At 43.9% G+C, this 13435-nt stretch overlaps 1 protein-coding gene across 3 annotated transcripts in view; it reads right to left on the bottom strand.

Annotated features, from left to right (window-relative positions):
* Positions 1–13435, bottom strand: part of LOC117987173 (acid sphingomyelinase-like phosphodiesterase 3b) — a 66103-nt gene that overhangs the window by 39111 nt on the left and 13557 nt on the right. For all 3 annotated transcript variants that reach the window (XM_069502234.1, XM_069502231.1, XM_069502232.1), the window contains exon 2: positions 1436–1539. In XM_069502234.1, the coding sequence (XP_069358335.1) occupies positions 1436–1505 (70 nt within the window). In that variant the 5' untranslated portion in view covers positions 1506–1539. The remainder of the gene's footprint in view (positions 1–1435; positions 1540–13435) is intronic.

Genomic DNA, 13435 nt, shown 5'->3' with positions numbered 1-13435 from the left:
TCACCAATGTAATAATAAAAGGACAGACTTAATTCAACTTACCAGACCATTCTTGAGCATAAGTATTTATTTGTTGTTTTAGGTTAGAGTTCATTTTACATGCATGGCTAGGGTCTGGAATACTCTTCCGAGATCAGTGTTTCCTGCCAATTATAATCCAGGTATCTTTTAAACAAGAGTGAATAGGCACCTTCTACGCGTCCCATCTCAGGCCACATCATCACTTCCCATGAGGTGTGATCGTGGTCAAGCGTGCGCCTATAATGAATATTAAAAAAACTTTTTTATTTTTATTTTATTTTTTAATGAATATAGGTATTACAATGAAACTTAAAGCTAGCCTTATCTAATTATTATACAAATCATGATGCCCGCGTGGAATGGTGCCAAGAATACTGGCTGCATTTCCGCACTGGACAGCCAGGCTGATCCGTTGCGCAAAAATCTTATTATTACAAAAAACTTATTATTATACCTAATCCTATTACAAAGAAAACCTTTCTTTTTAGTAATATTAAGAAGTACCTAATTTAAAAATTCTCGGTCGACTCCACGGTCGACTTCCTGTATTAATCACATAAACATAGCACGTAGTTCACAATAATTCCGTTTTTACGTACAAAATTCTCGCAAGAAAAACAGTGTTAGCCTACAGCCGCATGTAATCTGGTTTTGCAGGTCTCTGGGGAAATTTATGCTGTGCAGCAGTGTATGACCACAAGTAGAAAAATGATAACGTACGTGCGAACGATTATATTAACATTTACTTACTTGCCCACGATTTCAAAACGTTGTTAAGAATATAATCTAATAGCCAGGGGCCAGTGATTTAATGTAGTCACAAGTACCAGGATCCAGAAACCCCACTGATGTAGGGTACCTCCTGATGAACTAATAAGGTTCAAAGGTACCTTTTCCGGTCCGGGACGTAGAATGTTATGTCAATATGGGGGATGCGCTGATAAGGTCCAAAGATGCCTTTTCTGGCCAGAATGTAGAATTTTGCGTCTATATGGGGAATGCGCTGATAAGGTCTAAAGGTGCCTTTTCAGGCTAGGTTTAAAATTTCGCGTCTATATTTTATTTTGTATCGCGAGGCTAGGTAAGTGAAGTGAGTGCTAATTGCGAATTGACACCAGTTTAAGTTTGGCCACATTGTAAGCCCCTGACCATTTTTTTGCTCACATAATTTTTGATTTACGGTGATGGGGTTTTGAACCATGGGGTTATTCAAGGGGCGAGCAAACAAATTGTACCAATCTAGTGGGAATACCTAATCTAGTGTGAAAGGTTCACGGTTTTTGATATTCCGAGTTTTATACGTAGATATTCTGAAACGCACTTTTCTGTAATGCATTTAGAGCGACGTCGATATATAGTCAAAAATAGACGGCAAGTTTTGCGCGGTAAAAGGGGGTAAAAGCGTAAAACTTACCGATTTTGGACTGCGCGAGCTTCAATAACATTAAGCTGGCAAGCGTCACCACTAGCGAAGCGATCTTCATTGTGATATCGGCTTATATCACTGTCAGTCAATATCTGCAACAAGGGATAGAAATTTTATTAATTTAAATGCGAGTCAGACTCCCACACTAAGAGTTCCGTACCATCGTACGTACTATTACTATATACCTACTTTTAAAATAAAAATTATTTGTATGGCGACCATTTAGAAACTTGCCATCTTGGTTTCTAACTGACTTCAATAAAGGAGGAGGTTCTCAATTCATCGGAATCTTTTTTATTTTTATTTTTTATGTAGATATGTTCCCCGATTACTCGAAGATCCCTGGACGGTTTTTGAAAATTCTTTGTTTATTTGAAAGAGTATACTTTCAAGGTGGTCCCATATAAATTTGGTGAAGATCTGATGAACATCTTCGAAGATAGATAATAGAACTCCTCAACGGATAAGAGTAATCTGCTCGCGATCAGTGTAATAGCTTAGTAAACAGTAGGTTTTTGACCAGGCATAGCATATTTCAATACATGGTGGGGTCACTAAAAATTATTAAATATATTTTTTACAAAAAACCGGCCCCAAAAATATTATCATAGAACTATATTAACTCTTGTACTTATACATAATATATTCGGTAATAAATTAAATTATTTTTAATTTTTTAACATAAAAACGGTTAGGTATATTGCAGTCGGTTTTTTTTTAAATTATTATTTGTTGTTACAGCAGCAACAATACACACTCAGTGAAAATTTCATCTCTGTATCTTACGGTTCTATTCGGTTACGGTACGGTTCGTTAAATTCTAAATGGCGGTTAACGCAGAAAGAGACCATATTTATGTTAACCATGTTTAAACTAGCTCGAAGGTAGTGCTTGTTCTGGAATGTAGGTGTAAGTGGGATAATCCGGCTGAGCCACGCTACGGAATAGAGGTGTAAAGCCTAATCCACGCCATGCCAACATTTGTATGGGTACATTGTAATACGCAAATCGCGAATCTTACAAAAATCAACACAATTTCAGCGACGAGGAATAACAAAGTCAAAATCCTATGAACCGTTAGATAGAGTGTTAATGCCATGATAAGTTTTTACGCAAAATAAAACGAATAATTTCTTAAAGGTTTAATAATGTGCAATTTAAGTTAGTACAACTATCTAGAATAGCACATATATCTATAGAATTATGCATTCAAAACTAAAGGAGAATCAAAAACGGATTTGATAACGAGATACGCGGACGTAGATAAATTCGATTCCCTTTAGCTATCAAATGAACGGGAGCTGAATCTAATAAAAACTGGCAGCAAGCGAACGGTGGTCTAGCAGTCACGGCTTCGGGCGGGAACCCAGAAGACGTAGGTTTGAACCCTGCCGGTGCCGCAATTTTTGATATGTATTTAAAATTATTTAAAAATTTCCTTGAAGTGTAGGTAAAAACAATACAAATAATTAATACAAATCTGCTTTAATAAGCAGCATAATAAAGCCCAGATTAACTAAAGATAGACCTCGTCAGATACCTCGCTTCGCTCGCTAATATTCACGTTCGATTTCGCAAATATACTGCCATATAACATAGTATCATATTTATTTAACTTAATGAGAGAGGTGGAGAGAGAAATAAAGATAATATCTCTCGAATAATGCCATTAAATTGATACCCACCTACTCTGTATATTATTCTCAGTTTATTATAGGATTTTCTACCCCAGATTCCTTGTTCTGTAACTTTCTTAAATAAACTAGTAGAAAACGTTACTAAAATCTAATTTAAAACACTGTAACTTTCAAAGGAAACTCCAAACTTCAATACAATGTCATGAAAACAGGTAACAGAATAAACTGTTCCTAAACAACATAGGGAAGCACGTACTAGGAATCAAGTCTAGGTATTGTTCGGAGTAGCTAGGAACAAGGGCAAAGTTTACAAGTACTTATAGCTGCTGGACTGTGAGATCAGATTAGCAACATCCATAGTCAACAATAGAAGTGCAGTCGAGAGACAAATTGTTTCACTCATAGTGAAAGAATTGCTTTAAAAAGTTATGTCATAACTAGCTGATGCCCGTGACTTCGTCCTCGTGGATTTACATTTTTCAAAATCATCGGTACTTACTGTACGAGTATCTACAGCTATATCATTCATCATGAACCAGCCCACTACTAAGCACGGGTCTCCTCTCAGAATGAGATGTGGTTTGGCCATAAATAGTCCACCATTCTAGGCAAGTGTAACCGTAGGTACCCACCTCCCTGCCTTGGCAGGGAGGACCTTTAGCGCCACCGGGTCCACTATGGGCCCCGACCAACCCGCTCCTGGGCCCCATCAGGGCCCGGAGCTGCCCCAAACCATTTGGCAAGACCTGGACATGACTGCACTAATCGCCGACCTCAAAAACCGAAACCCCATCTACCTTAATAAATTTAAGGTAGACCCCACTAGACAGCCTGCGCGCTTTGACCAACCCCCGGCATCTCCTCCCTCGGCCATGGCCATGGAGGACGATACCCCGTTAGTGACACCGACAGACAATAGGGAGCCTCACTCCAAAACCCCAGCTGGGCCCTCAGCCCAAACACCGATCCCGCCTAAGGAGCCACACTCCGAGACGTCCCCAGCCTCCTCTGAAACAGAGGAATTTACGACTGTACAGACGAAGGCCCAGAAGCGAAAGCTGAAGGCCTCCAAGTCCCACGCAAACCCACCTAAAAAGGTGGGCGTTGCAGCCCCTTCAGGGCCCGGTACTCAACTCACAACCTCCCAGGCAACCCCCGAGGAGGAGTCGGAAGACTCCCCCATGGAGGATTCGCCAAGGGAAAAGGTCCCTCCCCTTTTTATTAGGGAAAAACTCAGCTGGCAGCGCATCTTGCCACTGTTAGACCAGCGGGGCATCTCGTTCACGAGTGCCCGCTCGACCGCCATTGGAATCAAAGTCCAATGTCCGACTTCAGGCGACCATCGCCTCCTCACCAAGACTCTCCGTCAAGAGAATGTAGGGTTCCATACCTACGCTCTTCCCGAGGAACGCGTTCTACGCGTAGTCATTCGCGGCCTTCCGAAGGAGCTGAACACCGACCACATAAAGACAGACCTCCTTTCCCAGGAGCTGCCAGTACTAGAGGTTCACAGGATGTACCATCCTAGAACCAAAGCCCCCTACGAGATGGTGCTCGTAACCCTCGAACTTACCCCCGCGGGTAAGAAAATCAATAACATCACATCGGTGTGTCGCCTCACGGGTCTTAAAATAGAGCCCCCCCGTAACCGCGGCAGGATGGGCCAGTGCCATCGCTGCCAGATGTACGGCCATTCCGCAAGGAATTGTTTCGCCCACCCCAGGTGCGTTAAGTGCCTAGGGGACCACGGCACCTCCGACTGCCCCAGGAAGCAACCTACCGAGGAACCCCCGAGCTGTGTTCTTTGCAGGTCTCAAGGGCACATCGCGAATTATCGCGGATGCCCTAAAGCCCCCAAGGAGCAAAAGCGAAGGGTCAAACCGGCCGGCCGCAAACCTGCTGCAGCTCCCCAACCCGCCCAGAAATTCGTCCCTGCGCCGGCTCCGGCCACCAACGCATGGGAAAAACCCCTTCCCAGGGCTAACCCCCCTGCGCCAAAGCCCGCCCAACCAGCCCCGGCCAAGCCCGCCCAATCAGCCCCGGTAAAGGCTTCCGCGCCTACGCCCCAGCCCCAAGCAGAGCCTTCTCTCCATTCATCCGCGGCGACTAACGCTGCGGATAATCTCCACTTAATCGAAACTGTCCTCGCCTCTATTGATATAGTGGAGATGGAAGTTTTCGCCCGGACCTTCAGGAAGGATCCCAAATTAGCTATTACCCAACACTTGGGTCTGCTCATCTCCATTAATAACCTTAAAGCAACCCATAATGGATAGTACGACCAAAGGTAGATTAAAACCCCACTCCTTAGTAGTCGCGTTCTACAACGCGAACGGCCTTATCGACCAAATGGACGAAGTCCGCGAATTTGTATGTGCACATCAAACCGACATTCTTCTAGTGCAAGAGACCTTCTTGAAACCTAGTAGAAGTAATCCCAGAATTGCTAATTTTAATATAGTCAGAAACGACAGGGCCACTGCTAAGGGTGGCACTGCCATATACTACAGAAGGGCTCTTCACTGCACTCCTCTCGATCCTCCACAACTAACCAACATGGAAGCTTCCATATGTCAGGTGAGTATGACTGGCCATCCGTCGGTCATACTAGCATCCGTTTATCTCTCTCCCTCGAAAGATCTGTTAGAAAGTGACATCCGCGCACTTCTCTCATTAGGAGACTCCGTTATCGTGGCCGGAGACCTTAACGCCAAACATCAAAGTTGGAATTGCCGCTCCCCGAACTCACGAGGACGCCAACTCGAAAGACTGACGCACCGCCCCGATCTTAACTTCATAGTTATAGCCCCTGACACACCGACTCGTTATCCAATGACCGACAATTCAACAGACAGACCGGACATACTCGATATAGCTCTTCTAAAGAACATCGCCCTTCAGGTGAGTCCTTTGGAGGTGCTGTCCGAGCTAGGCTCAGACCACCGTCCCGTCCTATTGCGGCTAGGACCCCCGCCCACCGCGGCCCCCCCGACCAAAACAGTCATTGACTTCAAGAAGCTCTCAGAGCATCTTAAGTCTATAGACTCAGTGCACATCTCTCAAATCCCTGACATTATAGGTAGTCTAGATGAAGCGCATGCAGCCTCACTGCACCTTACTAATCATATCCGCGATGCTCTAAGCGCCTGCTCCCGACAGATGCCGAACGGTTTCACCCGTCGACAGTTGCCGGACGACGCCAGAGAACTCATCACCATCAAAAACGCTAAACGTAGAGCCCATGACGCATGTCCTAACGCCGACAACCGGAGAGAACTCTGGAGAGCCCAGAGGGAGGTAAAGGCTCGCCTTGCCGAACTCCGCGACGAACAATGGGACAGGAAGCTGAGTGAGCTCAAGCCATCGCATGTAGCCTACTACAGCCTGGCGAGAGCTCTCAAAGCCGACCCTGTCTCGGCCACTCCTCCGCTTTTACGTCCCAATCAACCGCCCGCCTTTGAAGATGTCGATAAGGCCGAATGCTTGGCCGATAGCTTAGAAGCCCAATGCTCCCCGAGCACCATCTCTGTAGACAAGCCCCACATAGAACTAGTTGAAAACAAACTAGCATCTATCTTCTCTTCCGCCCCAGGTGGCGATCCAATCCTCCCGACAAATAGCGGCGAAGTTCGTCAAATTATCAAAGAATTTCACGCCAAAAAAGCCCCAGGCCCCGACTCTATTAATAACAAAACTCTCCCTGACGTATTAATCAACCTCCTGGTTGTAATTTTTAACACCCTCATGGCAGGATGCTCCTTCCCCGACAGGTGGAAAGAAGCTACCGTTATAGGCATCCCCAAGCCAGGGAAACCTAGGAACCTCCCTACTAGCTACCGCCCCATTAGTTTGCTCAACACCCTTGGCAAGGTGTATGAGAAAGTGATCCTTAATCGACTTAGGTCCGTCGTAGAGGAGAAAAACCTCCTCAACGACGAGCAATTTGGCTTTCGAACCAGACACTCATGTGTTCATCAAGTGCACCGCCTCACGGAGCACATCCTTCTCGGCTTCAACCGATTCAAAACGAGAGGTATCCCAACGGGAGCCCTCTTCTTCGATGTAGCCAAAGCCTTCGACAAGGTGTGGCACGCCGGCTTGATCTACAAGCTTTACCATCTAGGCGTGCCCGAAAGACTCGTACGTTTACTACGAGAATTTCTCACCAATCGAACTTTTCGCTACCGTCTGGATGGGACCCTATCCTCCCCAAGACCTCTCCGAGCAGGAGTCCCTCAGGGCTCCCTGCTCTCGCCACTTTTGTACGCGCTGTACACCAGCGACATTCCCAGATCCCCTCATGTTCATATAGCCCAGTTCGCGGATGACACCGCTCTATATAGCTCCGACTTAAACTACCGGAACGTTAAAGCTCGACTCCAAAAGGCAGTCAGTAGCCTAGGCCACTGGTTCCGCCTTTGGAGGATAGAGGTTAACCCGGAGAAAAGCGCAGCAGTGCTCTTTCAAAAGTCCAAAAGGAAATCACAATACAAACTTCGACAGACTGAAATAACTCTTTACGACCGCCCCATTCCCTGGCAAACTAATACCAAGTACTTGGGTGTAACCTTTGATGACAAGATGAGCTTCGCCGCGCACATTCGTAGAGTCCGCAAGAACGCAGCGTATGTGCTCTCCCGTCTTTACCCCATGATTTGCGCAAAGAGCAAAATGTCACTTCGACACAAAGTCACGCTATACAAAACGTGCATCCGCCCAATAATGTCTTATGCCTGTGTTGCATTTGCACACCTGCCGCCCTCCTCTCTCAAACCTCTCCAAGTCCTACAGAATAAGTTTATGCGTACGGCCACTGGCTCCCCGTGGTACATGCGCAACGTGGACCTCCACAGAGACCTCCAACTCCCGACAATAGCTCATTACTTTAAACAGCTTTCCAAAAATTATTTTGAGAAAGCCATTAGACACCCCAACCCCCTAATAGTTGAGGCAGCGACTTACACCCCTGACCGAAACGACCCCCCAGATAAAAGACGCCCTAAGCACGTCCTTAATGACCCCGACGATCAAATCATGACCGACAATGCACCCTATCTCGTAGGGCTACACAATTCAACCTCATCACAGCGTCTTCGCCGGCGAAGACGAGGTCCCCGATTTCTAACGTCACCCGGACGTGGGCTCACGCCACGGCCTCGGGGGCGTACGGACTAACCAACAAAACCGACAACTCAACCCATCCCAACGTCATCCTAAGCCGTGGTCCGAGCCTCACAGGAGGCGCCCTTAGGAGGACGTTGCCCCCCGACCTCTCGTATTATTTCTTCGAGCCCTAGGGCTCACCCCCAGGCGGAGCTTCGCGCTCGCCAACCCCCCCGGTGACGCTGTAGCGGCCAGTAGGGCCTACGCAGCATAGTCAATCCGAAACAACACACACACAAAGGCAAGTGTAGATTGGCTTTCACCAATAGAAGGCGGACACCTCCCACTAGACTATCACAGCTCTCGCGGATTACTTAATTGCACTTAAAAATAACAAAATCACAAATTGCTCAGATCATTAGTTTCACTCCTGCAACGAACGCTGCAGCCGTATTCATTTGCACAAAAGCTATAATAGACGAGTACTAATGAAAAGATTGCGTGAGAATTATTTCCTCGTTTGCGAGTTAAACGTGCAACGTTTTAGAAACTTTGCTCCGTTCATTCGAAGAATTAACACTAGCATTTCTATTCAATGGAAATAATTAAGGAAACATCCATAGAAACAGAGCGTACGTCTGCCTCCGGTTGATGATGGAATAAAAAACCGGCCAAGTGCGAGTCAGGCTCGCGCAGTATTTGTTCAAAACACATTTTAATTTTTTTTTCTGTGATGTAACCACAAATTCACGGTTTTTAGATTTTGCTGATAAATATGTCGTTAAACCACGAAATAAGCTTGAAATCATTAGATATTAAAATAATATTTCGTAGCAAACCTTGAATGGATTTAAAATAAATGTCAAATGAACTCGGTGGCTATCGTTCAGTGTTACTGAGTTAGTGAATCAGTAGACTGGACTTCGTGTGATTGTGGAGGTAAAGCCACGTTGCCAAAAGTCATCATCATCATCATCAACCGATAGACATCCACTGCTGGACATAGGTCTCTTGTGGGGACTTCCACACGCCACGGTCTTGTGCCTGAATCCAGCGGCTCCCTGCCACTCGTCTGATGACGTCCGTCCACCTAGTAGGGGGTCTTCCAACTCTGCGTCCTCCGGTGCGAGGTCGCCATTCCAGCACCTTGGGACCCCAACGTCTATCGGTTTTACGAACTACATGCCCTGCCCATTGCCACTTCAGCTACGCAATCCGTTGAGTTATGTCGGTTGCGAAAAGTATTATTTGTAAAAGTTTGAAAAACGAAACATCACCCCAAGCGCGTGCCATGATAAAGGGGGAGTATTAAAAGTTTAAACGGCGAGTCGCTCAGCCGATCGCTTTATCGAATGACTGTCATTAGCTTGCCTTATTGCAGTCATAATGCCTTTAAAGATCGCTCGTGTTTTACTTTTGCCTTCATAAACCTCCCCCTTCCGTCACCTGGATACAAAACGGCACGCAATCAAACTTTTAATCACTATATTTATGGACTTTTTCGCTTTTTAAGAGCAGTGAGGTGTTTCTTCGCCCGCCGAATGGTGGTAAGGTTCGATGTGGTAGGTTTAAGTTGACGTTGGACATCAGTCGTCAGAATAATCAAACCAAATATTTCGGTACATGAAATTAAATTTTACATACTAGGTAATATAACATTGGCAAATGACGTGCATTTACATATGGAATGGAACGGGATGGAACGGAATGGAACGGCATGGAACGGAAGGGAAGGCAATTGAATGAAATGCAACGGAAGGGAATGAAATTGAACGGAAAGAAATGGAACGGAATGGGATGGAATAGACTAAAATAGAGCAGAGCAGAACTAAACAGAACCAGTCCACCGACTTCTGGCGAGTTCTTTGCGAGATATATATTTACAATAGTACCTATAGGGACGATGATTATGATGATTGATGAATGGATGGAAACTTATTATTTTTTGTGCAAGTTGCCGCTTCTATCAATCAAATCAAATTACACCGTATTCTGACCAAACCCTTGAATATAACTTTTAATCTATTTGAAAAGAATCCAACGAAAGATTGTCACTGATGATAGCAGTTAAAGGAAATGAAGTGCTTCATTAATCTATGTCAAAGTTTTATGGGGCTGCCCTTGGCTGCCATCTTTTAGTACCATTACCGGCTCAACTCACCTGGAGAGCCCATCACGTGCTTTATTTTTAGGGTTCCGTACCTCAAAAGGAAAAGGAACCCTTATAGGATCACTTCGTTATCTGTCTATCCGTCTGTCGATGTCGTGTCGATGTCGTGTCTGTCAAGAAAACCTATAGGGTACTTCCCGTTGACTTAGAATCATGGGCAGGTAGGTAGGTCTTCTAGCACAAGTAAAGGAAAAAATCCGAAAACCGTGAATTTGTGGTTACATCACAAAATAAATTAAAATGTGTTCATGAACAAATAAGTCACACCCAGTCCTCAGCTTTCCTCATCCATTTCCAAATAATCTTACTTACCTATAAATTATTATCTTTACAGTTTGAACATTTACCTTTCTCACAGAACTTTATTAATTCGTTTTAAAAAATAAACCCTGTAAATAAAATAGATAGAGTTTGAATTCCCAATCGGTTTTCAATATTGAAAAGCGACTCGGTTTTCTAATGCATTAAAACAGAATTGGCATTTCAAATTAAAGAAATTGCTTTCGACGCTAACTGCTTTGTACAATTTACTCGCGGCAGAAATTCTAGAGTACCATCTATAAGACTGGAGGCACACGATGCGTTGCGGCGACGCACCGCAAAGATTTCACCGTATCAACGGGCACACGAGCGGTGTGGCGCCACACACAACGTTGTTATGTCGCAGCGGCGACGTAGCAGCGTTGGACAGTGTCCTTTCTTGTGACGCATAAACAACGGAGCGGTGCCGCTCCGATGAAGCGGTTTCTATATTTCGGCCGATAACTTTTTAAATATTGGTAAAACCGGTTCATTAAATCGGTCATAAACCGTAAACGTTTTACAAAAAAAAATACAGGAAACAAAAGATGCAAAATTTTATTTTCTACAATATTAATTTAAGTAACTTTTGCCCTAAAGTGGATAATTTCCGAGATATCGGCTAAACTTTCCTTCAAGATTGCGATCGAAGCTATTTGGTTTCTAAGCCGTGTAAAATTTTGACCATATCTTGTCATTTATATCATGTATGGACTTACAGTAGAAGTTCTAGTTTCTATATTTTTTTACAGCTCCAAAGGACTGTATTTACTTATTGATATTAACTTCAACTTGATACCTCCACGTGTTCCTGAGAAAAGGGTCTTGACAGGTAGACGTTTTCCCGCGAGAATTTATCAGTAGGTAAAAGAAATAATACAGTTTGCTTTTAACTAAGATTTTCTTCCTGTCTCGTTTTGAAAATGGTTTTGGGAAACTTTTAATGTTTGTAAGTAGGTATAAAATCTTGAATTTGTTTAGAAAAAGTTACATATCCAAGTAAGTTTTCCAAAACCAATTCCGAACTATACCTTGTGACGTGTCTCTGACGTATTGCCCCGTCGAGATTCTATTCAAAGAAAATCCTAAACTCATTTCGGAAAAGTTAGAGGACTATTTCAATAAAAAGTCCATCGACATATTTTCCCTGCACGAAGGTACACCTCAGTAACTTTTCCAACACCAATTATTTTGAACCATAATCTTTCTCTGACGTAGCACCATCGAGATTCCATTAAAAGAAAATCTTAAATTCGTTTTGGAAAAAGAAATGAGGAGATCCGTAAGAGAACTAGAGTAACCGACATAGCTCAACGGGTGGCGAAGCTGAAGTGGCAATGGGAAGGGCACATAGTTCGTACAACCGATAGCCGTTGAGGTCCCAAGGTGCTGGAATGGCGACCTTGCACCGGAAGACGCAGCGTTGGAAGACCCTCCACCAGGTGGACGGACGACATCAGACGAGTCGCAGGGAGCCGCTGGATGCAGGCGGCGTAAGACCGCGTGGCGTGTGGAAGTCCCTAACAGAGACCTATGTCTAGCAGTGGACGTCTATTGGTTGTTGATGATGATGATGATGATGATGATGTAGGATGTAGGTAAGGCGACGTCTTACCACATGCGTAGAGTGGTCTTACTGACTTCCCACGGTGCGTGATTGTGACATCAAAAATGCCTCAATTCATCGATATAATATTTCCCCTGCACTGATACAAGTACGTAACTTTTCCAACCCCGATTTCGAATCATGGTGTTTCTATGACGTATCGCCGCTGAGATTCTATTAAAAGTTTGCCAAAATCATTATCAGATCACGATTCACGAGGAGGGTCCGCACAAACTAGTATAATAATTGGTTAACTTCCCAAACTGACCAACTTTGGTACAGTGCGTAAGCAATATTTTTGGGTTTCGGGCAGTTGTTCATACTTTCAAATATTATTCGCTCTCAGTTTAGACCAATGAATGTTCGTCTGAACTGCCCACGCTACCTGTCCGACACAATTAATTGGTTTCATACCTTCAATATTTTCAGTTTATCGAAAATGCTTTGTAGTTAGAATTTTATATAATGTTTATAGCCTCAATAGCTCAACGGTTAAAGGTGGGGACTAAAATTCGAAAGGTCGCCGGTTCAAACCCCACCCGTTGCACTATTGTCGTACCTACTCCTTGCACAAGCTTCACGCTTAATTGGAGAGAAGGGAAAATGTTAGTCAGTAGGCCATGGCTAATATTCTTAGAGAGAATTAAAAGATAGAAGCAGGCATTTTTAACGAACCAGGGTGGGTTATCTAGTTGGTAGAAACTAGATAACCCACCCTGGTTTCGGTTCGGTAAAGTTCTGGCAACAGTAAAGTGCGTAGAAAATAGAAATCAAGAACGAAATTCAATTTATAAAACTTCCAAGAAACAGTAAGTAATACAAAAATAAGGCCAAAATTTCTTGAAAGTTGTTCAAATTTAATAAAGATAAACAGAGATTTAGACAAGAGCTTCGCAACTGTTTACTTTGCTTTTGTTTAACCAGGATTATAAACGGTCGCAATCTCCGCTAAATATTTAACAAGTAGATAGTAGAGTATACCTACTTGTATTTGGGTTATTACATTAGCTTCTCTGGAAAGTGCCCTAATCTCAAACAAAAGGTTCTGTCAATATTAGAAAACAATGTGGCTAATTCCTTTGTACACAATCTCTAAACTAAACTAAAATATCACGTCTAAATCTATTGCTATCCCTTTCATAATGTTGCTTGCGGAAAAGGAAAGCACTAGA

This window comes from Maniola hyperantus, chromosome 12 (genome assembly GCF_902806685.2).
Source record: "Maniola hyperantus chromosome 12, iAphHyp1.2, whole genome shotgun sequence".
Classification (NCBI taxonomy): domain Eukaryota; kingdom Metazoa; phylum Arthropoda; class Insecta; order Lepidoptera; family Nymphalidae; genus Maniola; species Maniola hyperantus.
The sequence above is the reverse complement of the archived record's forward strand: the minus strand, read 5'-3'. Positions and strand labels throughout refer to the sequence as shown.